At 43.4% G+C, this 26,815-nt stretch overlaps 1 protein-coding gene across 1 annotated transcript in view; it reads left to right on the top strand.

Annotated features, from left to right (window-relative positions):
- Positions 1-26,815, top strand: part of LOC132870859 (ubiquitin-conjugating enzyme E2 E2-like) — a 172,271-nt gene that overhangs the window by 11,937 nt on the left and 133,519 nt on the right. Inside the window, exon 3 of the mRNA XM_060904771.1 lies at positions 8,486-8,536. Coding sequence (XP_060760754.1) covers positions 8,486-8,536 — 51 coding nt within the window. The remainder of the gene's footprint in view (positions 1-8,485; positions 8,537-26,815) is intronic.

The following is a 26,815-nucleotide window of genomic DNA, read 5'->3' as shown; positions in this document are numbered from 1 at the left end:
ACGGAGGGAGAGAGTGACGGAGGGAGAGAGTGTGAGGGAGATAGTGACGGAGAGAAAGAGTGTGAGGGAGAGAGTGACGGAGAGAGAGTGACGGAGGGAAAGAGTGTGAGGGAGAGAGTGACTGAGAGAGAGTGACGGAGGGAGAGAGTGTGAGGGAGAGAGTGACGGAGGGAGAGAGTGTGAGGGAGAGAGTGATGGAGGTAGAGTGATGGAGGGAGAGTGTGTGAGGGAGAGAGTGATGGAGGTAGAGTGACGGAGGGAGAGAGGGAGGGAGAGAGTGTGAGGGAGAGAGTGTGATGTAGGGAGAGAGTGACGTAGGGAGAGAGTGACGGACGGAGGGAATGTGAGGGAGAGAGTGATGGAGGGAGAGAGTGTGAGGGAGAGAGTGATGGAGGGAGAGAGTGTGAGGGAGAGAGTGATGGAGGGAGAGAGTGACGGAGGGAGAGAGTGTGAGGGAGAGAGTGATGGAGGTAGAGTGACGGAGGGAGGGAGTGTGATGTAGGGAGAGAGTGTGTGAGGGAGAGAGTGACGGAGGGAAAGAGTGTGAGGGAGAGAGTGATGGAGAGAGAGTGAGTGACGGAGAGAGAGAGTGTGAGGGAGAGAGTGTGAGGGAGAGAGTGACGGACGGAGGGAGTGTGAGGGAGAGAGTGATGGAAGGAGTGTGAGGGAGAGAGTGACAGAGGGAGAGAGTGATGAGGTAGAGTGACGGAGGGAGAGAGTGTGAGGGAGAGAATGTGATGTAAGGAGAGTGTGTGTGAGGGAGAAAGTGACAGAGGGAGAGCGTGACGGAGGGAAAGAGTGTGAGGGAGAGAGTAACGGAGAGAGAGAGTGTGAGGGAGAGAGTGACGTAGGGAGAGAGTGACGTAGGGAGAGAGTGTGAGGGAGAGAGTGACGGAGGGAGAGAGTGTGAGGGAGATAGTGACGGAGGGAAAGAGTGTGAGGGAGAGAGTGACGGAGAGAGAGTGACGGAGGGAGAGTGTGTGAGGGAGAGAGTGACGGAGGGAAAGAGTGTGAGGGAGAGAGTGACGGAGAGAGAGTGACGGAGGGAGAGAGTGTGAGGGAGAGAGTGACGGAGGGAGAGAGTGTGAGGGAGAGAGTGATGGAGGTAGAGTGATGGAGGGAGAGTGTGTGAGGGAGAGAGTGATGGAGGTAGAGTGACGGAGGGAGAGAGGGAGGGAGAGAGTGTGAGGGAGAGAGTGTGATGTAGGGAGAGAGTGACAGTGACAGAGGGAGAGCGTGACGGAGGGAAAGAGTGTGAGGGAGAGAGTGTGATGTAGGGAGAGAGTGACGTAGGGAGAGAGTGACGGACGGAGGGAATGTGAGGGAGAGAGTGATGGAGGGAGAGAGTGTGAGGGAGAGAGTGACGGAGGGAGAGAGTGACGGAGGGAGAGAGTGACGGAGGGAGAGAGTGATGGAGGTAGAGTGACGGAGGGAGAGAGTGTGATGTAGGGAGAGAGTGTGTGAGGGAGAGAGTGACAGAGGGAGAGCGTGACGGAGGGAAAGAGTGTGAGGGAGAGAGTGACGGAGGGAGAGAGTGTGAGGGAGAGAGTGACGGAGAGAGAGAGTGATGGAGGGAGAGAGTGTGATGTAGGGAGAGAGTGACGGACAGAGGGAGTGTGTGAGAGAGTGTGACGGAGGGAGAGAGTGTGAGGGAGAGAGTGATGGAGGTAGAGTGTGTGAGGGAGAGAGTGATGGAGAGAGAGAGTGTGAGGGAGAGAGTGACGGAGAGAGAGTGTGAGAGTGATGGAGGGAGAGAGTGTGCGGGAGAGAGTGACGGAGAGAGAGAGTGAGAGTGTGAGAGTGATGGAGGGAGAGAGTGTGAGGGAGAGAGTGACGGAGAGAGAGAGTGAGAGGGAGAGAGTGTGAGAGTGATGGAGGGAGAGAGTGTGAGGGAGAGAGTGACGGAGAGTGAGAGGGAGAGAGTGTGAGAGTGATGGAGGGAGAGTGTGTGAGGGAGAGAGTGAGAGTGTGAGGGACAGGGGAGAGAGAGTGACGGAGAGGAGAAAGGGAGAGGGGGGAGAGAGGGAGAGGAAAGAGAGTGACGGAGAGGAGAGAGGGAGAGAGAGTGACAGAGAGGAGGGAGGGAGGGAGAGAGAGAGTAACAGAGATGAGAGAGAGAGAGAGGGAGGGAGGGAGGGAGGGAGGGAAAGTGACCGAGAGGAGAGAGAGAGGGAGAGAGAGCGAGTGACAGAGAGGAGAGAGGGATGGAGAGAGAGTGAGCAAGAGGAGAGAGGGAGGGAGAGAGAGAGTGACGGAGAGGAGGGAGAGAGTGAGTGATGGAGAGGAGAGAGAGTGTGACGGAGAGGAGAGAGGGAGAGAGAGAGTGATGGAGAGAGTGATGAGAGGAGAGAGGGAGAGAGAGAGTGACGGAGAGGGGAGAGAGAGAGTGATGGAGAGGAGAGAGGGAGAGAGAGCGTGACGGAGAGAGGGAGAGAAAGAGTGACAGAGAGAGGGAGAGAGAGATGTGTGAAAGATGTTAATGCTGTGGAACGTCTGTATAAGAAGAGGTATCAGTTCCTTCACAGAAGCTAAAAACCATCTTTCCTTCATTCACCTCTTTTTCTTGAAGTTTCTTTCCTATGATAAACTCACGAACTCCCCGCGGGCCGCGGCGCTACTGCAGCGAGTCCGAGCGGATTCCCGAGTCGCTGCTGCAGCGAGTCCGAGCGGATTCCCGAGTCGCTGCTGCAGCGAGTCCGAGCGGATTCCCGAGTCGCTGCTGCAGCGAGTCCGAGCGGATTCCCGAGTCGCTGCTGCAGCGAGTCCGAGCGGGTTCCCGAGTCGCTGCTGCAGCGAGTCCGAGCGGGTTCCCGAGTCGCTGCTGCAGCGAGTCCGAGCGGGTTCCCGAGTCGCTGCTGCAGCGAGTCCGAGCGGGTTCCCGAGTCGCTGCTGCAGCGAGTCCGAGCGGGTTCCCGAGTCGCTGCTGCAGCGAGTCCGAGCGGGTTCCCGAGTCGCTGCTGCAGCGAGTCCGAGCGGGTTCCCGAGTCGCTGCTGCAGCGAGTCCGAGCGGGTTCCCGAGGCGCTGCTGCAGCGAGTCCGAGCGGGTTCCCGAGTCGGAAACGTATCGCCGTGTTCCTGAAGGGATTGATCACGTTCACTGGGAAATCAGAATGTTAGAGATAAATGTTTTCTTATGGAAATCTGCAACAGTTCAAAGATTTAATTTTTCTTTCACACATTTTTAATCTGTTCCTGCAAATGAGCTGCAACAACAAGGGCATTAATATACATAAACATGCTTTTTCAGGCTGTCGTTATCGAGAATTAAACCTTCTGATCAATCAGACTGAAGAACTCAACAGAGCTGGGATATAAAAATAAACATCAGTTGACGTTCTTTCTTTCTTTCTTTCTTTCTTTCTTTCTTTCTTTCTTTCTTTCTTTCTTTCTTTGTTTTTCTCTGTTTTTCTTTCTTTCTTTCTTTCTTTCTTTCTTTCTTTCTTTCTTTCCTGTTTGCTGAGAGTGTTTGATGTTGAAGCAGTCCACTGCACTGCACCGTGTTAGAAATGTGAGGTAAAGGGCAGCATAATAAAAGCTCTTCATCAGCGCTCCAGCGTTTCCCTGCCAGCCCCTGGAACCCAGAAATGTGCCGCCTCAGGAAAACCTGCGATCACGTTACACACAGAGCTGTGCAGTTTGCAAAACGACACTCAAAGCCGAGGTGTTTAATACGATGCAGCGTTAAGCTGCCAAGCCTGGATGATTCCCCATCGGCTTTCCAGTGGCATCTGGGCAATTGAATCCATTTTTAACACGAAATACACAATCGATATCTCATAATGCCTCAGATTTCCGATGCTCATGTGTGTGTATAATGTTTAATAAACCTTAGTGGTAACTTATTGCACATATGTCAAGTGCGATTTGGTAATAATGGCCCTCAATGTTTCATGCTCAGCAGAGAGGAAGTGTGTGTGTGTGTGTGTGCGTGCGCTGCAGTAGTTCTCTGCTTGATTATGTAAGTGGCAGATTTTGCTCGTCCCATGTTCTTGCTGCTCTGGAGCTCGTGTTTATGAGCACGCCTGCTGCCTTGATAAAGACCTGCAAGATTGCAACAAAAAAAAACCCAAAACCAACCCATCGACAAGCAGTTTCTCTAAATGTACTTGTTTATTTCTTACCTCAATTATTTCTGGGATATTCTGGATCCACACCTTAATGTTATCCTGCTTTACTTGAAAAGCACTGTCTGGAATACTAAATTGATTCAAAATCCTGGGAACGCAACAAAACACAGCACAATACACCAGGGCTTTGCAACCTTTCTGCTTCCAGTCCCACCTATTCATCCTTGTAACAAATCGGGGCCCATTAAAAAAGATTCCCAATTATTTTGGCTCATCTATTCTATTAGAATCTAATAATCTACTGTAAAGTGTATTAATGGGACGTAACATCACTCCCTGTTACAGATGGGAGCCCAAGAATTAAATAAAGGCAATAAAAACAATTTTTTAAATTGTAGGTATTGTATTTAAAACTGTACGGATGTCCCAGAAGCATGCAGGTCATTCTCAGTCAAAAGGGATTAATGATCCAAAAGTGGAGTCTTGTCCATTAACACAAGAACTTACTGCCATGTTTGTATCCAGAAAACAAGCAAGTTATTAAAACCAAGAAGTGGATATAGAACCCGCTCAATGGGATTAGATCCTTACACTCTAACAAAGAAGGATTTTTCCGATGAAAGAAAAATTTACGAGCTAAATTTGACGTTAAAAGAATAAACTGTGATCCTGTTGTAGCCGTAACTTTGTAAATACAAAGACAATAGTTATGCATACTATTAATTAGCTTAATGTGAAGATAATTAACAATCAACAGATTTTAAGTTTTTTTAAAGATTGCGATTATTTTTATTAGTCTTTTGTATTTATAACGATTTGTATCTGTACTTGCACGACCCCACCAGCTCTGCTGATCAACTTATCGTGTTTAAATAAAGGTATTCATTCATTCATTATGAGTTGGGAAATTATCCATCCGTTGAGTTCCCCGACATCTCAAACTACCTGGTGCTGCAGACATCGTTCTACATGGACACACAGATGAAAACCTGGAAGAGCATGGAGGAGAACAACTTTTTATATGTGGCTGGGTTAAAGATCTGGGACACTACAAGATAAATCCTGTATCGTTTTTGCCCGGGTAAGGAGGAGTTTCTGGGCTTTGTATGCATCTTTGTTGCCCATTTGTTGCCCATCTTTGCCCATTTGGACGCGATATTTTTTTAAATAACATCTCGTTGTCGTGTGGATGTAGCCTAAATTGACCGTAGGTGTGAATGTGAGTGTGAATGGTTGTCTGTGTCTATGTGTCAGCCCTGTGATGACCTGGCGACTTGTCCAGGGTGTACCCCGCCTTTCGCCCGTAGTCAGCTGGGATAGGCTCCAGCTTGCCCTGCACAGGATAAGCGGGTACGGATAATGTATGGATAAACTACGTGCATGTGAACAGCATCTTCTGAAAAAGATAATTTGTTGATCTGCTCTGAAGTCAGACAGGAGGTTAGTATATGCTACGAAAAAGGCCAAAAAGGAAACACGTGTATTACAAGACATATAATTTTTTTTGTCACTCTTAAAGCGACAGACACCATGTTTTCCGGAAGGCATTTAAAACTAGACGGCCTTTCGATTTCATAAAATCGGTGAAATTTAGTTCTGTCTGAAATGTGGTCATTGTGATACATGTTTATTTCTGTAATATCAGGCCATTCTGTTCTGTGGCTGGGAAGTGATTTAATTTGAGGGGATTAAAGCAAATAATGTACATGAAATCACTCGCTTCTTAGCGCAGTCAAGCAGACGGAGGAAGTCCGTGTGTGTGTGCGCATGCGCAGGTTTACCTTTGAGCGTGCACCGACAGTTCCATCATTCTGTCGCTAAATGAACAGCTGATCACACCGAGGTGCTCGCTGACCGCCGATGTTTATTAGTTTGATATTTCCTGCGTTTCCTTTCCTTCGTATAGAACATAACGTCTTTTCTTCTCGCTTTCTTTCCGTTACTGTAGTCGGTCTTTCACATTTCGTTCGCACACTCACGTCCTCCATTTTTCTCTCCTGTTTCAAATTTGTATCCCACAATGCCTTGCGCGAACAGGGAAAGCCCACCACGTGATGCATGATGTAGTATCTTGTATTGCGCCATGGTGAAGCAGGAAAAAATAGCAGAGAATTTCAGGCCGTGTGGAGATAAATTCATTAATTGTTCTGTTTAAAAAAAAAAACTAATAAAGTTGGAAGTCTGTGATTCAAATTCAGTAGCTTTCAGTCCACTGAACAAAAATAACTGGGTGTCGGGGAAAATTCTTGTTATGACCTACACTTGAAAACTGTGAAAGGCAGGACAGCTTTAAATGACATAACGTTTGGAATCGATCCGCGATTCCTGATACTATCGTCAGTCATTGCATCCAAACAGCCGCTCCATATTAGAGGTGTAACGCAGTGCTTTTGTCTGTATTTGTATCTGTATACGTTTAGTGCTTAAACTATTATTATCTGTTTTTGTATTCGGATCTAAACCAGAAGTGGGCGTGGTCTACAGCAACAACAACAACAAAAACAACCTTGAATAGAAGAAGAAGACTTTATTTTTGTCACATGAACATTAGAACACAGTGAAATTCTTCCTCTGTATTTAACCCATCACACACACACACACACACACACACACACACACACACACACACACACACACACACACTCTCCCATACCCCTTTTCCACCAAATCAGTTCCAGGGCTAATTCGGGGCCAGTGCTGGTGCTGGTTCATCAACTCGTTCAACTTGCGAGCCAGCTGAGAACCAGTTTGCTTTTCCATAGCTCGCGGTGCTAAGAGAAGCCACGTCATTATGTCGTTGTATACGTCATTACGTCACTGTATACGTCAGTTACGTCGCTACGTTTGCATAAACCTTGGCACAAATATCGAAGCAAAAACAACACGGAAGAAGCAGCAGCAGCAACAACAATAATAATGGATGACTTCGCGTTTGTACAGCTGATGCTTCTCGTCGCTTAAAAATGGTGATCTTTCGCGGTCTTATTGTTGTTGGTCTTAACAACTCCGCCCCCCTGCTGACGTAAGCGGTTCTTTCCTCTGGCCCAGCAGAGAGTTGGTGCTAGCCTGGAACCGGTTTTTCTGGCCCCAGAGCCAGTTCTTTGTCAGTGGAAACAGAAAACCCGGTTCCAAACTAAGCACTGGCCCCGAACCAGCCCTGGAACTGCTTTGGTGGAAAAGGGGCAGCAGAGCAGTGGGTAGGTGCACTGTAGCGCCCGGGAGCAGTTGGATGTTAGGTGCCTTGCTCAAGGGCACTTCAGCCATGGATGTAGAAGAAGGGGAAAGTGTTCATTCACTCCCCCCACACACACATATTCCTGCTGGTCCAGGGACTTGAACCACCAACCTTTTGGTCCCAAACCTGCTTCTCCATCTTCCAGTTTGGCTCTATATTCCTTCTCATTTATCTGTTTTTATCCATATTTAGTTAACCCAGTACTCCACATAAATACATTTTCAAAAAAAGTCAGTGTAAAGTGAAGTTTTCCGTGCCGAGATAATTATTCGGAAAGGATATCAGGCGTCGGAGGTCAATTTTTCCACCTACAGGAAGTCTTCAGAATGGAAGGCTTTTTGCAGTTTCATAACAGGAACATGACACGCGGCAATTTCAACTCATTTCATTATCTCTAGCCGCTTTATCCTGTTCTACAGGGTCGCAGGCAAGCTGGAGCCTATCCCAGCTGACTACGGGCGAAAGGCGGGGTACACCCTGGACAAGTCGCCAGGTCATCACAGGGCTGACACATAGACACAGACAACCATTCACACTCACATTCACACCTACGGTCAATTTAGAGTCACCAGTTAACCTAACCTGCATGTCTTTGGACTGTGGGGGAAACCGGAGCACCCGGAGGAAACCCACGCGGACACGGGGAGAACATGCAAACTCCGCACAGAAAGGCCCTCGCCGGCCACGGGGCTCGAACCCAGGACCTTCTTGCTGTGAGGCGACAGCGCTAACCACTACACCACCGTGCCGCCCTCACGCGGCAATTTATTTTATTTTTTTGTCTGATTAACTTCAAGAGAGAACTGAAAGGCTGGAGATTCAAGGTGACTGTAACTCTAAAGAGGTAAAAACACAAGGTGCGACATTCGAAGAAATAAAAAGGAGTAAGTGTTGGCCGATTGCTGCGGTGTAAGAGGAATAAAACACTTCAGGATGTGCTGTTATAGGAAGCGAAACAACTTCGAGGCGATCAGAGTCACTCCACTTCGTGTCGAGCCGCATCATTTACACCACTCTGTCATTGATGAATTTTCTGTAGTGGTGTGTTCTGGGGTGTTTTAAGTAGAGAACACTGGAGAATTACTGTAACAACAAAAACAACAGCAGCAGCAGTAGCAATAATAATAATAATAATGTTTCCAGAATCTGTTGGTTCTCTAAAACCTTCTTCTTTCTCCTGCAGGATTCAAAAGGAGCTCGCAGAGATCACTCTTGACCCTCCTCCAAACTGCAGGTAGGACTGCGGTACTTTGAAACATTTCATGCTGTTGGTTTGACCCCATAGTGGGCGTTTTGGACATTTTCATCAAGGTGGTGATCTTTCTGTTCCTGTTGGCTTGAACCGTTCTGCATCATGAGCTGCGTCACGGCACATCAAGATCTAGGAACCTCTCGGCTACTTGCTCATAAATATTCAGCGCAAAAGAACGGCTAATATCATCTGCAAGCCGTACACATCTCCCATCCAACAGTCCCAACCGGCTCTCTCTCCACACTGCACATCATCTGACTCAGTCAGTTCTCTCTGAAATGTTCACAGAATCCATACTGTAAGGTCGGGTCACTCCAGGCGATAGCGTAATATATATAAAAGGCAGTGTTCTCCACAGGATTAACATAAAGCGCATGGCCTGTAGGGTGGAGAGTATGAGAAGGGGGTTCCCCATCTTGTTGGGGTGGTATGGAGAGCCTCACCTGGAAAATTTTGTAAAAAGGGAGCCCATTTGGTGGCATCTGGTGACTTTTAGGAGCATTTTATGGTGGTTCACTTTTTATCCCCCGCTGGCTAAAAGGCCTGAAGAGGGATTATGTCGTGGCGATGTCCATGTGCCCATCCCGGGAAGGGTGCTCACATTCTGGAATCAACACCTCTTACAATTTTTGGAGGAATTTCACGAAACTTGGTAGGATTCTTTGTTATATGTCGGTAATACGCATATTGTAATTTCGTTCAATTCGGTCGCATTTTACCAGAGTTACAGCCCTTGATTAACAAAATTATACTTTGACAATTTCATAAGAGTGTGTTTTCCTTCTGACATCAACTCCTCTTAGAATTTTTGGAGGAATTTCACCAAACTTGGCAAAAGGCATCGTTATATGTCGGTAAGGCGCATATTGTTATTTTGTTAAATTCGGTCGCATTTTACCAGAGTTACAGCCCTTGATTAACAAAATTATCCTTTGACAATTTCATAAGAGTGTGTTTTCTTTCTGAAATCAACTCCTCTTAGAATTTTTGGAGGAATTTCACCAAACTTGGTAAAAGGCCTTGTTATACGTCAGTAGTATGCATAGTGTTATTTCGTTCAATTCGGTCGCGTTTTCCCAGAGTTACAGCCCTTGATTAACAACCTCGTACTTTGACAATTTCATGAAGGTGCGGTCACCTTCTGACATCAACTCCTCTCACAATTTTTGGACGAATTTCTCGAAGCTTGGCAAAAGGCCTTGTTATATGACGGTAATGCGTATATTGTGATTTAATTTAATTTGTGGAAATTGTCCCAGAGTTTTGACCCTTGATTAAATAACTTGCACTTTGACAATTTCATGAGGGTGTACGTTCTTCTGAAATCAACTCCTCTCACAATTTGTGGAGGAATTTCACCAAACTTGGCAGAAGGCCTTGTTATATGACAGTTATACGCAGATTGAAATGTTGTTTAATTTGGGCAAATTTTCCCAGAGTTATGCCCTTGATTATTAACAAACTTGTACTTTGGCAGTTTCATCAAGGTGTGCTTGCTTTCTGAAATCAACTCCCCTCACAATTTTTATTATTCCCTGCTGTCCCGGGAAGGGTACTCACCTTCTGAAATCAACTCCTCTCACAATTTTTGGAGGAATTTCACCAAACTTGGCAGGATTCTTTGTCATTTGTAATTTCAGTCAATTCAGTCACATTTTACCAGAGTTATGGCCGAGTTGCCAGCGGGGGATATTGTGCTCTCCGAGCACTCTTGTCTTCAGTTAACATGGTTGAAAAGGTTACTCCAACAAGTGGAGGTCTGAAGGGGTGTTCACACGGCAACTTTTACTCCGGTGTAGCACTGGGGCTGCCCCGGTAGAGCGTTCACACGGTACAAAGTTATATCGGTGTAGCCCCTGAAAGCTGCTTAAACCGGTGCAAATCTAACCCTGCTCGGGAGGTGGTTTAAGAAATTTACTCCGGAGTAAATGCTAGTTTGCGGGGCAGCACCGATATAAAATGGGACGTCTGAACGCTACAGGGGTAGACTCGCTACGCGTGAGGAGAGGTGATTACATACAGGCATTGCATAATTTGCATCCTGGTATTTTGCGCTTCCAAAATGGCGAATATCAACAACAACAGAACTGCGTGTCTTCCAGTGTTGCCAGATTGGGCGGTTTTAAGTGCATTTTGGCGGATTTGAACATATTTTGGGCTGGAAAACATCAGCAGTATCTGGCAACACTGGTGTCTTCATCCACGTTGTTTTCCCGGCGCTTGGTGATGCCATGACAACCGGGAAAAGGAAGTACATTTTCACGCATGCGCATATTTCATTTCCGCATTATTACTATCGTATAGCACGGTCGCAAAAACTGCCGTGTGAACGCAAGTGGGGCTGCACCGGTGCTAACACGCTTCTCTCTAGTAAGCAGGTTTGTGACATGTGAACGCTCCACAAAATTTACACCGGTGTAAGATATATCGCAACAAAATACATCAGTGCAGCATCGATGCAAATATGTGCCGTGTGAACATCTCTTGAGATGCTGTGGTTTGCAGCCTGGGGTTCACATGAGCAATAAATAAAGTCATCATCTGACAACAATGTAGTATATAATAATGCTGTTTTATTACCTGAACCACTGCCAGAACACCACGAACCAAAAGTTAAAATGAGTTCTGTTGCAGTTAGGAAAAAAAATTATGATGATAATAATAATAATAATAATAATACCCCCTGCAGACTGCATTTACTGCACAAATGCCCTTTATTCTGAGGCCTACTTCATACTTCAAACACCAAAAGCACCTTCGAATAAACAACATGTTTGAGCAATAATACTGTACATGTAATTATTGTATTAATTAATAATGTAATTTTTGTACCATCCACTAGTTTGAAAGTCTAGAACAAGATGTTTTGTTATTTTACAAAAAATAACACTCCAGATATTGTTTTAACAATAATAAGCATTGCTGTATAAACGATATCGTGTAAATAGCTGTGTAACTAGATGTCCTTGGGGTTATTGGGACACGGAGGGCCGGGAATAGCATACCATCCAGCCCACAGTTCAGGTCGGAGTCCTTGAGAGTAAATGCTTTGGCTTTTCTAGCAGTCTGTTCCCAAAAGCTGATGTCAGGAAAAAGTCTTTACGCAAAGAAGGTTTTCTCGGTTTTGTAATTTTTTTTTTTTTAACTGTCCTTTCGTGTCGGGACTCTTCGGGAAAAAGAAAGAATATTCCAACATGTAGCTAATGCTAACGCGAGGCCACAAATCTGCACCGTCACTCCAGTCGTTTTGAGGAATTTTGTACGGCTCATACTGTAACCGCTAATAAACTGATTTCCTCGTATATCTATCCTTCGCTTCTTTCTGAATAAGATTATCCAAGTAATCCGGTAGTAGAGCTTTTTTAGCTTTAGTTTTCTTCAGATAACAGTCGCAGATGTCGGACATCTTCGCTTGGCTTCAGTATGTGAACAAAGCTCGCTTGTTCCCCAGATCTAGGGTAGCGACGGTTGCTAAGGTTAATGCGACGCCGGTGCAAGGGTGCTCACCCGCGCACTGAAGCGTCATGGTACCAGCGCAGCAGCAGAGTGATGGAGGGTGTTTGTTGTGATTGGGTATTTCCCAGGGGGATTTCCGTTCTGCCTGAGTGCATCATGGTAGTAAACCGGCTCAAAACACTGACTTTCCTTCAAAATACGTTCCAAACATCACAAGGTAGAAATCTGACGTGATTTTTCAGCAAGTGTCGGAGCAAAAAAATAGCGTGCTGGTAAATTTAAAGTGTCTTGGCCCCGACATGCAAAAGCGATCTGGGGAGAACACTATATAGTGGATATAAAAAGTGTCCACACCCCGTTAAAATGATCGGTTTTTCTGATGTAAAAAAAAAATAAAAATGAGACCATGATAAATAATTTCAAAACTTTTCCCACCTTTAATGTGACCTATAACCTGTACAATTCAATTGAAAAACAAATCTGTTCGGGGGAAAAACATAAATTAAAGACGTACAATGAGCCGGTTGCGTAAGTGTGCACACCCTTAAACTAATACTTTGTTGAAGCACCTTTTGATTTAATTACAGCATTCGGTCTTTTTGGGTCGGAGTCGATCAGCCTGCCACATCTAGACTTGGCGGTATTTGCCCACTCTTCCTTATAAAAGCGCTCCAAATCGGTCAGACTGTGAAGGCGTGTCTTGTGCACAGCCGTCTTCAGGTCACCCCACAGATTTTCAATTGGATTTAGGTCTGGGCTCTGGCTGGGCCGTTCCTAAACTTTCTTGGAAAGTTTCATTGTCGTGCTGAAAGGTGAAAGTAATTTTCAGCTTCCTAGCAGACACCTGAAGGTTTTGGGCCAAAATGGACTGGTGTTTAGAACTGTTCATAATTCCCTCCACCTTGACTAAAGCCCCTGTTCCAGCTGAAGAAAAACAACTCCACAGCATGATGCTGCCACCACCATGCTTCACCGTGGGGATGGTGTTCTTTTGGTGATGCGCAGTGGTGTTTTTGCACCAAACGTACCTTTTAGAATTGAGGCCAAAAAGTTCAACCTTGGTTTCATCAGACCATTACACATTTTCCCACAAGCTTTTGGGAGAGTTAATGTATTTTCTTGCAAAATTTAGCCGGGCTTGGATGTTTTTCTTTGACCCTACCTCATAGTCCAGACATACGGAGAATACAGGAGATCACATGTAATACACAACCAGTACTTGGCAGAAATCCCTGCAGCTCCTTCAGTGTTGCTGTCGGCCTCTCGGCAGCCTCCCTGACCAGTTTTCGTCTTGTCTTTTCATCAATTTTGGAGGGACGTCCAGTTCTCGGTAATGTCCCTGTAGTCCCGTATTTTCTCCACTTCTTGATGACGGTCTTCACTGTGCTCCATGGTGTCTCTAATGCCGTGGAAATGTTTTTGCACCCTTCTCCTGACTTTCAACAATGAGATCCTTTTGATGCTTTGTAAGCTCACACGTGGCTTTTGCTGGAGGAGGCAACTGAGTAAATGTCTGAACTTTATTTGGGGTTAATCAGTCATTTTAATTGTTGGCAGGTGTGAACCCAAAAAGACCGAATGCTGTAATTAAGTCAAAAGGTGCTTCAACAAAGGATTGGTTTAAGGGTGCGCACACTTACGCAACCGGCTTGTTGCACGGGTTTTTTTGTTTTTTGTTTTTTTTCCCCCGGAACAGATTTGTTTGTTTTTCAATTGAATTGTACAGGTTATAGGTCACATTAAAGGTGGGAAAAGTTTTGAAATTATTTATTATGGTCTCATTTTTTTACATCAGAAAAATCTATCATTTTAATGGGGTGTGTACACTTTATATCCACTGTGTGTGTGTGTGTGTGTGTGTGTGTGTGTGTGTGCTTCAGGCATAAGAATTCTTTCGTAAAACTTCCTCTCAGCTGTTTCTCACTTTCTTTTTCTACCTCGAATGTTGACTTTGGACCAAAAGTGATGAACCTCGATAATGATCTTATCTGGGTGGTTCTGCAAAGGCGTGTAGTCACAAGGACTAGCTCACCACAATTTGCCTGATTTGCCTTTACGTGTCCATTCAGGCTCAGTGTGTGTGTGTGTGTGTGTGTGTGTGTGTGTGTGAGGTTTATTAGGCTGGGCAACAGGTTTGGGCTGTAAAGTTGATTTACCATGCTTGGGTACTGTTCATGGTCTGTGTTATCTCTCAGACAAATAAGCGACGGAGAAGAATGCGCTTCTCTCCAGCTCCATTTTGTGCGCTAATTGAACGTGAAGCTTCTCCTGACCGCTCATAAGGATTCTGAGACAAGCCGCATGTCAAGTGCTCGCTGCGTTCACACAAGTGTCAGGGCGCATCAGCGCGGCCACTCTCACCGAAGATACGTGTGTAATCTTTCTGACGCTTGTCTTTTTGTATTCATATCCAGCTGCTTCCTCTCCGGCGTAGAGAACGAGATTTTACACCCAGAGATGACACCAGAAACCAAACTTGCGAGATGTGTGTATGAAGCAGAAGTGTTACATCGTCCCGATCCTGAAGATAGATCAAAGATTATATCATGATTGCTTTTCGGATCCTCATTACTCACAGCGCACACTGGTTCAAGTCTTTTGGTGGAACTTACACACTGTATCTCCACGTGAGAAGACGCCTCACTGCTTGGAGTTCACGGTTTGGTTGTCACGGTTTCCTGGTTAGTCATGGTGTAGTCCAGCCGTGACCTACCTGTTAAAAAAAAAAAACAGACAAACATGTCTTCATTCAAAGAGAAATGCATTAAAATATTCTGAATAGTACAAAAATACTCAAACAGGCCTAAGTATACAAGAAAAAACCCGTTTTGAACAATGCACACAGCAGAATTACTGTAATTACTCTTTTATACATAATCATCCACGCAACAGCATCCATAACTCTTGAACTGGAAACACACATTTTATTAGTTATGTGTTTTCAAGGTAATTCGGAACAAAATGTTTAATCCATCTCAAATAGAGCGCACGTGCAATGTTCATGGAACTACGAAACACTTTAGGATGCTTTATATGGTTATTTATATATTTAGAGTTATACTTGAAACTAAAAAATACGATTTGTACATATCTCCGTCAATTTATGTGCAGCTACAACTGAAACTGGCTTTTTTATCCTCCGCTGGCCGAAAGGCCTGAAGAGGGATTATGTCGTGGCGATTTCCATCCGTCTGTCCATCCGTCCGTCCCGCGAAGGGTGCGCACCTTCTGAAATCAACTCCTCTTACAATTTGTGGAGGAATTTCACCAAACTTGGCAGGATTCTTTGTTATATGTCGGTAATACGCATATTTCAATTTTGTTAAATTCGGTCACATTTTACCAGAGTTACAGCCCTTGATTAACAAAATTATAATTTGAAAATTCATGAGAGTGTGTTTTCCTTCTGACATCAACTCCTCTTGCAATTTTTGGAGGAATTTCGCCAAACTTGGCAAGAGGCTTTGTTATATGTCGGTGATACGCATATTTCAATTTTGTTAAATTCGGTCACATTTTACCAGAGTTACAGCCCTTGATTAACAACCTCGTACTTTCACAATTTCATGAAGCCTTCTGACATCAACTCCTCTCACAATTTTTGGACGGATTTCTCGAAGCTTGGCAAAAGGCCTTGTTATATGACGGTAATACGTATATTGTGATTTAATTTCATTTGTGGAAATTTTCCCAGAGTTTTGACCCTTGATTAAATAACTTGTACTTCAACAATTTCATGAGGGTGTACGGTCTTCTGAAATCAACTCCTCTCACAATTTGTGGAGGAATTTCACCAAACTTGGCAACAGGCCTTGTTATATGACAGTTATACGCAGATGGAAATTTCGTTTAATTTGGGCAAATTTTCCCAGAGTTATGCCCTTGATTATTAACAAACTTGTACTTTGGCAATTTCATCAAGGTGTGCTTGCTTTCTGGAATCAATTCTCCTCACAATTTTTATTATCCCCTGCTGGCTGAAAGGCCCGGAAGGAGATTATGTCATGGCGATGTCCATCTGTCCGTCCATCCGTCCCGGGAAGGGTGCTGACCCTCTGAAAGCAACTCCTTTCACAATTCTTGGAGGAATTTCACGAAACTTGACAGGATTCTTTGTTATATGTCGGTAATACGCATATTTCAAATGCGTTCAATTCAGTCGCATTTTACCAGAGTTATGGCCGAGTTGCCGTTGTGCTCTCAGAGCACTCTTGTTTTAAAATAGCTGAACGCCTTCATCTGTTTGACTGTTTGTTGCTTCTACTCTCCGCTTGATTCTGCTTGGGTCAGCTGATTGTTGGGATTTGTGGCAATCCAAATGCATGTGCTGCCAATCGTGGAGTCGCAGTGTGTCTTCTCGTGGCCAAACTACGCAACAACACCACTCGTAACATGGATAAAGGATCCATCTCCTCAATCTGTCTCTCCGATTTTTTTTTTAAGTGTCATTTATCAGCCGTTATAAACGTAGATCTGATTTATCTGCAATTAGATCATATCAGAGGGGAACCATGAGGGTCTTCTAGACCTTCAGAGAGGCCCCAAACATATCAGCATTTCAAATATTATATTTAATTTCTTTCATTCTTTCATAATTTCATTATAATTGTTCTCTTCTAATTCTAATTTGGTCCCATTTTCTATCAAATGTGCTTCAGAAATGAAAGGGTTACTGTCATGAAAACATTAGAATCGAGTTATCTAGTGAGACTGTTTTGTTTGTTGTGTCTAGGCTGAGAAGAGTTTAAAGCTGCTCACTCATTGGTTAGGAATTCATTGCCGGGACAGAAGGCCATGGCAGTGTATGTTTATGTAGGAAGTGACAGATGATTTAATTAACCAATCAGATTTTGATTTCTAGTGGGAGGGATCAAAAATTAATCGCCCCAGGCCTTTCTTGTAGGCCAACGCGAGCTTAACTGCGACTCAGGCCATCCTTAAAAAAAAAATCCGTTTCCTGTCCACCGGGTGAGCAAAAAAATTTTCAGTCGGGAGGGAGCGATTTTTTTTTTTATGGATGGATGAGAAATCGCAATGCTGTGTTTGCTTTTTCTTTCAGTACTTTATTACAAAAGCAGACACATTTAATAAAATATGACCGTTTAATCAACTGAAACTTGTACAAAAACTTTAAGTTAGCATTTTAAATGCTGACTGCAACATTTGCAAAACTTTTACAAAGGTACTTAAAATGTCCGACACACTGACTTTTTGTAGTTCTAAATCGAGCGTTAGGCCTAGTTCGGATGAAATTACACTATTAAAATGATCACTGAATGATTTGTTTTTCTGAATCTTTACTATTTTGTTGTTCGCTAGAATACCATTTTGCGATTTCAAACTTAAGCAAATGTTTGAAAACTCCGGATCTCCTTCCTTCATGGTGGCTGCCATTTTTTTGTGCCGCACGGCGCATGCGCAGAGCTGATTCAGTTCAGAGTGCGCGCGCACTCGGCGGAGGCGGTAGTGTGTCGGAGGCGACATTGGAGGAAACAGAAGCAGAGATGACGCTTATTTTGTCTCCGGTAAACCAGTCTTCTCTCGTTCAATTACGTGCTGGCATCAAAAGACACTGTTGGTTGTAAATGAAGCCAAACGGAGTGGTTGGAGTGTATTTTCATACACAAATGGAGAAATGTTGGCTGAGTGTGTAATTGTGTAGCCCCACTGCAGACCGTTGTCGTTGTTAATTCATAGCATGCTCAGCTGCGTGAATGTGTCATGCACCGAAAATAAGAGATTTACAAGCCAGGAACGCCTCATGATGCAATACGCAAGAAAAGAAAGAAGATTTACTGCCATTTTACTTTGTATTTGAGTAAAGTGAATAAATAAATGGTCTGTGGAAAATACATTTAATCCTGGGAGCTGCGTACACAGGAGTTTATTTTGTGTTTACTCCCCCCGGCTGGCTACTTATTTGTCACGGCTGGCTAGTATGAACCTTAGTGGAAAGCCCTGGGAATGCGGAAATGTCAAGTCCGATTTTAGATTTACGAACCCGAAAAAAATTTCGAAAAACCGGCGTTAAAAAAAATTTTCAACCGCACAAACGGCACTCACCCGGCCAGTGGACCGGAAACAGAACATTTTTTAATAATGGCCCCGGTGCTTTTAATGCAGCAGTGCAGTCACCTTCCAGCCGGTGTAGCGCTCATCAGTCGTGTTAAAGCAGTCAAGCCAGTGCTATCTATCGAGAGCAAGTAGCACAGGCTAACAACCGAGAAACTAAGATTTCCGTCTCCAGACTCTTCTTCCACACTGCACGCTCGCTACAGTATTTTTCACTCAGACTTAAGTATTCATTTCCCTCTGTAATTGACTGAGTTACTTTTAAAATCAACATCGACAGCTACACACAACAGAGCGACCTGGCAGCCTGCCGCTAATCCCTCGCAAAATCCTTTACCCTGTTGCTTTTTTGGTGTCCGGCTGAGTTTTGACTGAGCTCAAGTCCCAGGTCTAATAGTAACGGTTCGCCATTGGATCATATGGGTCGATAATATCAGCACACCGATTTATCAGTCAGACCCTGGATAAAATGCAGTTCTGTCCATCACCATATACCTGATCAAGTTCCTTACTCCATTGATTCTCTTTTTTTTTTTTTTACAGTTTTAGGGCCCGTTTACACGAGGACGCTGTCGGGTAAAAACGACTAAATATTTTATCGGAAGTGCCTTTCGTCTACACGGGGACGGCGTTTCCGAGGCTGAAAAACGGAAAAAATTGAAAACGCCTTCCAGAGTGGAGAAGTTAAAAACAGCCCCCGTTGCATATCCGTCTAAACTACCCAATACGCGAAACTCTGCTCGGATCTGCTCACGTCGGGGACGCGTTTACGTCATACATGTGTCATATACTGTACATGCCAGCCCGGGAAGTAAGAAAGTAAGTAAAAAAGTAAGAGCACGTCTGATTACATCGATCCAACGGACCTTCAAGCTGCTCTGGCAGCTTTAATAAACGTCCAGGAGTCCTTCGAACATCTATACCGAATCTGCACATATACCGTTAATGAACAGAGGCGGGTATAGTATGCTCTTACTTTTTTACTTACTTTCTTACTTACCATAGCCAGAGTAGTCAAAGTTTTCCCAGCGCAGATGTGCAGATCAGACAAGACGGAAGACGTTGCGCATGCGTGCAGACATAGCGGAGGTCTTTCACAGCACCACCTAGCCGCCTGGCATGCACATCCAGTTGAATTCCACACATTTATGCGTCACCGTATAGACGCAGATTTCCTCCTTGAAAACGGTCGTGTAGACACGGAAAAAAGTGAGAACGAAAACGGACTTTTGGGTTTTTGTTTCAGACCGTCCCCGTGTAAAGTGGGCCTTAAAGATTAGGACTTTTTTTTTTTTACACCAGCTACTTCCAGTTTGTTTGTAAATATTTAACAGACTGATATCATGATGCTCACATATCCTTGAAAAGCATATTGCAACACAATTTATCGCAATGAGTACTATATCATTATATCGCCCAGCCCCATATACAAACATGGAACTTTTTTCTTTTTTTAATTTAATATTTAATTTGGATTTCTGATATTTTTTTAGATTACTGTGAATATATATTTCAGACATTTCATAGCACCCTTTCTGACCAGGTTTGTTTTGCTGAGAGCTGAACTCCACTTTGTGTCCGTGAGCGTCTGCTGTAATTGCCGTCGGAACGTGTTAATCTCTGTGGCAGAGTGAAACGACGCTGTCTTTTCGATGGTGCAGAGGCGTTAGATGCGAGGTGAGTGTGTGAACCCTGGAATGCTCCTTGTTCTCCAGTTGGGTTTGAGCCAGGCGTGTTTGCTGAATGTGACATTGTTGAAGCGCAGCGCTGGTGTTTAACCCCATCTCTCCCAGATCCTCAGGCGCTTGTAAAGCCTGCTGGAAACGAAGACTTTTGCTTTCTGAAAGCAGTAATTTGCCGCTGCACTGACAGGAGGGCTTGGGTGACATTTCAGAGCTATTTCCTTTCGTTTTAATCACTTTGGTCACCCTGACGGTGGCTAATTAATTGAACGTGACAACCGTGCTGGAAGAGTTTGTAAATAGCAGCACAGCAGAGTCGTTATATATCAGCTCCTGATAGAACTCGGCGTGCTCTGCTGGTTTTTAACGACCGTATCATTTCATCATGGCTCTGCTGCTGTCTGGATAAGAATCTCTCTCTCCGCTGGCGAAAGGGAAACAATGTGGGATCCCAAAAAGACATTTACATATTCTCTCTCTCGCGCGCGCGCGCTCTCGGTCTGTTTCTCTTGCGCTCTCTCTCTCTCTCTCTCTCTCTCTCTCTCTCTCTCTCTCTATATATATATATATATATATATATATATATATATATATATCTGTCTCTCTCTGTCTTTCTCTCTCTCTCTGTCTCCCTCTCTGTCTGTCTCTTTGTCTCTTTCTATCTCTCTCTCGTTGTATTTCTCTCCCTCTGTCCATCTCACTCTGTTTCTTTCTATCTCTCTCTCTTGTTGTATTTGTCTCTCTCTGTCCATCTCACGCTGTCTCTTTGTATCTCTCTCTCGTTGTATTTTTCTCTCTCTGTCCATCTCACTCTCTCTTTCTATCTCTCTCTCTCGTTGTATTTCTCTCTCTCTCTGTCCATCTCACTCTCTTTGTATCTCTCTCTCATTGTATTTCTCTCTCTCTGTCCATCTCACTCTGTCTCTTTCTATTTCTCTCGTTGTATTTCTCTCTTTCTGTCCATCTCACTCTGTCTCTTTGTATCTCTCTCTCTCGTATTTTTCTCTCTCTCTGTCCATCTCACTCTGTCTCTTTCTATCTCTCTCTCGTTGTATTTCTCTCTCTCTGTCCATCTCACTCTGTCTCTTTGTATCTCTCTCTCTTGTTGTATTTTTCTCACTCTGTCTCTTTGTATCTCTCTCTCGTTGTATTTTTCTCTTTCTCAGTCCATCTCACTCTCTCTTTGTATCTCTCTCTCGTTGTATTTTTCTCTCTCTGTCCATCTCACTCTGTCTCTTTGTATCTCTCTCTCATTGTATTTTTCTCTCTCTCTGTCCATCTCACTCTGTCTCTTTCTATCTCTCTCTCGTTGTATTTTTCTCTCTCTGTCCATCTCACTCTGTCTCTTTGTATCTCTCTCTCTTGTATTTTTCTCACTCTGTCTCTTTGTATCTCTCTCTCTCGTTGTATTTTTCTCTCTCTCTGTCCATCTCACTCTCTCTTTGTATCTCTCTCTCGTTGTATTTTTCTCTCTCTGTCCATCTCACTCTGTCTCTTTGTATCTCTCTCTCGTTGTATTTTTCTCTCTCTCTGTCCATCTCACTCTCTCTTTGTATCTCTCTCTCTCATTGTATTTTTCTCTCTCTGTCCATCTCACTCTGTCTCTTTGTATCTCTCTCGTATTTTTCTCTCTCTCTCTGTCCATCTCACTCTGTCTCTTTGTATCTCTCTCGTTGTATTTCTCTCTCTCTGTCCATCTCACTCTGTCTTTGTATCTCTCTCTCTCGTATTTCTCTCTCTCTCTGTCCATCTCACTCTGTCTCTTTGTATCTCTCTCTCATTGTATTTCTCTCTCTCTCTCTGTCCATCTCACTCTGTCTCTTTTTGTATCTCTCTCTCGTTGTATTTCTCTCTCTCTCTCTGTCCATCTCACTCTGTCTCTTTGTATCTCTCTCTCTCGTATTTTTCTCTCTCTCTCTGTCCATCTCACTCTGTCTCTTTGTATCTCTCTCTCTCGTTGTATTTCTCTTTCTCTGTCCATCTCACTCTGTCTCTTTGTATCTCTCGTTGTATTTTTCTCTCTCTCTGTCCATCTCACTCTGTCTCTTTGTATCTCTCTCTCGTTGTATTTTTCTCTCTCTCTCTGTCCATCTCACTCTCTTTGTATCTCTCTCTCATTGTATTTCTCTCTCTCTGTCCATCTCACTCTGTCTCTTTGTATCTCTCTCTCTCTCGTTGTATTTTTCTCTCTCTGTCCATCTCACTCTGTCTCTTTGTATCTCTCTCGTTGTATTTTTCTCTCTCTCTCTGTCCATCTCACTCTGTCTCTTTGTATCTCTCTCTCTTGTTGTATTTTTCTCACTCTGTCTCTTTGTATCTCTCTCTCATTGTATTTTTCTCTCTCTCTGTCCATCTCACTCTCTCTTTGTATCTCTCTCTCTCGTTGTATTTTTCTCTCTGTCCATCTCACTCTGTCTCTTTGTATCTCTCTCTCTCATATTTTTCTCTCTCTCTCTGTCCATCTCACTCTGTCTCTTTGTATCTCTCTCGTTGTATTTCTCTCTCTCTGTCCATCTCACTCTGTCTCTTTGTATCTCTCTCTCTCATATTTTTCTCTCTCTCTCTGTCCATCTCACTCTGTCTCTTTGTATCTCTCTCTCGTTGTATTTCTCTCTCTCTCTCTGTCCATCTCACTCTGTCTCTTTGTATCTCTCTCTTTCTTTCTGTCTGTCTCTGTGTCTCTCTCTCTCTCTCTCTCTCTCTCTCTCTCAGTTCAGCAGTTTGCCTGTGTTCATCACAAAATAAGAGTGATTCATTCCAGTTCCACCCCAGCGTTCTCAAATCTGATTGGTCAGAAGGAGTTGATTCATTGTCTATGACAGCAGCTCTGACAGTACTGACAGCTGTAATACAGATGACTCTATTAACGCTCTTGTACTAACACGCTCATCGCTTTCATAGTAACGGCTCGTTCACAGGGACGTGTACATAGCGGACGTTACACTCCATAATCGAAATCGAATCGTAAACAGATGTATAACTGTGTTACAAAGAAAACAAAGACTCCGCCACCAGAGGATAGAGGATGAAGTACTTTCTGCTTTCTCCTGTTTTTATCACTTATTACCTCGCCTGGGACGGAGTCCGCCAGGGCGCGAGGTACTGATTTCGCTGAGGTTTCTTTCTTTGTTTCTTTGTTAATGATATTACGGGAAAGCGGCTGGATCAATCTTCAGGAAACTTTCAGGATAGATGGACATTAGTCTCAAATAGAACCTCCAATATTTTGAGGGTCATCCGGTCAAGGTTAAGGTTTTAGTGGCTACTGCGTCATATAGGGGCGCTCGCCACCGCGCCATATAGAGGCGCTCGCCACCGCGCCATATAGAGGCGCTCGCCACCGCGCCATATAGGGGCGCTCGCCACCGCGTCATATAGGGGCGCTCGCCACCGCGTCATATAGGGGCGCTCGCCACCGCGTCATATGGGGCGCTCGCCACCGCGTCATATAGGGGCGCGCTCGCCACCGCGTCATATAGGGGCGCTCGCCACCGCGTCATATAGAGGCGCTCACCACCGCCCCATATAGAGGCGCTCGCCACCGCGCCATATAGAGGCGCTTGCCACCGCGTCATATGGGGCGCTCGCCACCGCGTCATATAGAGGCGCTCGCCACCGTGTCATATGGGGCGCTCGCCACCGCGTCATATAGGGGTGCTCGCCATCGCGTCATATAGAGGCGCTCGCCACCGCGTCATCATGCTGTAAAACTGTAACAATCGTTTAATAAAGTGTGAGAGCAGTACAGTGTGTTCTGATTGGCTGAGAGCAGTAAGCAGTACAGTGTGTTTTGATTGGCTGAGAGCAGTACAGTGTGTTCTGATTGGCCGAGAGCAGTACGGTGTGTTCTGATTGGCTGAGAGCAGCACAGTGTGTTTTTTGATTGGCCGAGAGCAGTACAGTGTGTTCTGATTGGCTGAGAGCAGTAAGCAGTACAGTGTGTTTTGATTGGCTGAGAGCAGTACAGTGTGTTCTGATTGGCCGAGAGCAGTACGGTGTGTTCTGATTGGCCGAGAGCAGTACGGTGTGTTCTGATTGGCTGAGAGCAGCACAGTGTGTTCTGATTGGCTGAGAGCAGTACGGTGTGTTCTGATTGGCTGAGAGCAGTAGAGAATCAGAACCATGTTTATTGGCCTAGTATGTTCACACACAAGGTCAAAATCAAGGTCGTCACCAAAAAGGTCAAAATCGTTTTTTCACAATATCTTCCTTCAGATTCATCAGAAGTGCTCCCGGGCGAGGTTTGTTTTGCTTGGCAACACTTGTTCACTCCAGTGTTCCAACTAGCCTTCCAAGAGGGCAGGGCACTAGCGATTATTGCGGGCGATTTTTCCTTTAAAGCTATACCGCCTTTCAGATTTTTCAAGTGTAGGTCATAAAAAGAAGAATTTTCCCCGACACCCAGTTATTTTTGTTTAGTGGACCGAAAGCTACTGAATTCTGACTAAGATGCTACAGACTTCCAATTTTATTAGTTTTTTTAAAATAGAACAATTAATGAATTTAAGCCCACATGGCCCTAAATTCTCCGCTATTTTTTCCTGCTTCACCATGACACAATACAAGATACTGTGTCATGCATGACGTGGTGGGCTTTCCCCGTTCGCACAAGGCATTGTGGGATACAAATTTGAAACAGGAGAAAAAATGGCAGACATGAGTATGCGAATAAAACGTGAAAGACCGACTACAGTAACAGAAAGAAAGCGAGAAGAAATATATGTTATTTACCAGCTGGGAGGTCCGTATGGTGAAATACCATGACCGAGGTCTTGAAAGTACTGAGCGAGGCCCTCTGGGCCGAGGTCAGTATTCAAGGCCGAGGTCACGGTACAGTATTTCACCATACGGACCGACCTTAAGCTGGTAAATAATATATTTATTTTTTTCTTTACCAAATTCTAACAGAAAATGAGAGCGCCCGAAAGGGAAAACCGAGCCGAGCCGCCATTTTGAATCCTCATTCACGGCTGTCATGCAAATGGCTTCCTCCTCGGTATACAAGTGCACTTCCATGGCAGGAACAAAACTACATTTTGCCGCCTATGTAGTCCCCTATTTATACAAATAGGAGTCATTCAGGATTCAGCCATGTTTTTGCTCGGCGTTAGCAACAGTTAGAGGTTTTTAGCTTTCTCCTGAAATGTTTTCTTTTATTTCTTCTTCCTCAGGGTAGTAAAACTCACTTTCGCTGTGAACACTGTCGTTATCACTATCCATGCTGTAAAATTAATGCTATTCTCCTGAGAAATGCTGGCAAAAATTTATGATTTTTGATAAAAATCTTATAAATAAATCTTATAAAAAAAGATAAATGTTGACAAAAAATGCTACTATGTTTGTTGTTGCGAACGAGCGAGTCGCCAGAGGTCTGTAACCGGGGTCCATATCGTAGGATACGGACCCGCTCGCCAGCCAATCAGAGCACAGGATTTGATGGAAACCGGATCGCGTAAAAAAAGACGCTATGTTATAGACGAAGGAAAGGAAACGCAGGACCAAACTAATAAATATTGGCGCTCAGCGAGCACCTCGGTGTGATCAGCTGTTCGTTTAGTGACAGAATGATGGAACGGTCAGTGCACGCTCAAAGGTAAACCTGCGCGCACACACACACACGGACTTCCTCTGTCTGCTTGACTGCGCGAAGAAGCGAGCGATTTCATGCACGTTATTTGCTTTAATCCCCTCAAATTAAATCACTTCCCAGCCACAGAACAGAATGGCCTGATATTACGGAAATAAACATGTATCACAATGACCACATTTCAGACGGAACTAAATTTCACCGATTTTATGAAATCGAAAGGCCGTCTAGCTTTAAGCTGTGAGTGGATACTCAGATGAGTGGGCGGGATCATGCTAATGAGCTCCACTTGTGAGATAGAAACAGGAGCCGAATAAGTTTGAGTTTTCTGAAATACGCAGAACAAAATGAACGCATGAATGAATATATTTTTATTTCGAACATGTATAAAAAATGTATGTAACTATTTGTACATACAAAAGAAAGAAAACGAGAAATTGAAAAAAAAAAAATAGAGCTAAGACATTACAAAACACCGCACATTGTTCGAAAAAGGAGTGGGAAGAAGTACAATACTTTTTTAATTTCCCACCCCTTTTTAACTACCCCAAAATCCAAACTACATTAATACACCTATAAAAATATATACCATATATACACTTCATGAATATCTATATAAATATATAATTACAAAAATATATACTACATACCATATATATACACACACTTCATAAATATCTATATAAATATTTAATTACAAAAATAAATATATACTATATACCATATATACACTTCATAAATATCTATATAAATATTTAATTACAAAATAAATATATACTATATACCATATATACACTTCATAAATATCTATTTAAATATTTAATTACAAAATAAATATATACTACATACCATATATACACTTCATAAATATCTATATAAATATATACTACATACCATATATACACTTCATAAATATCTATATAAATATATAATTACAAAAATAAATATATACTATATACCATATATACACTTCATAAATATCTATATAAATATTTAATTACAAAATAAATATATACTATATACCATATATACACTTCATAAATATCTATATAAATATTTAATTACAAAATAAATATATACTACATACCATATATACACTTCATAAATATCTATATAAATATATACTACATACCATATATACACTTCATAAATATCTATATAAATATTTAATTACAAAAATATATACTACATACCATATATATACACACACTTCATAAATATCTATATAAATATTTAATTACAAAAATAAATATATACTATATACCATATATACACTTCATAAATATCTATATAAATATATAATTACAAAAATAAATATATACTATATACCATATATACACTTCATAAATATCTATATAAATATTTAATTACAAAATAAATATATACTATATACCATATATACACTTCATAAATATCTATATAAATATTTAATTACAAAATAAATATATACTACATACCATATAT

The sequence above is a fragment of the Neoarius graeffei genome, chromosome 22 (assembly GCF_027579695.1).
Source record: "Neoarius graeffei isolate fNeoGra1 chromosome 22, fNeoGra1.pri, whole genome shotgun sequence".
Taxonomy (NCBI): Eukaryota; Metazoa; Chordata; class Actinopteri; order Siluriformes; family Ariidae; genus Neoarius; species Neoarius graeffei.
This window is presented reverse-complemented; position numbering and strand designations above follow the sequence as displayed.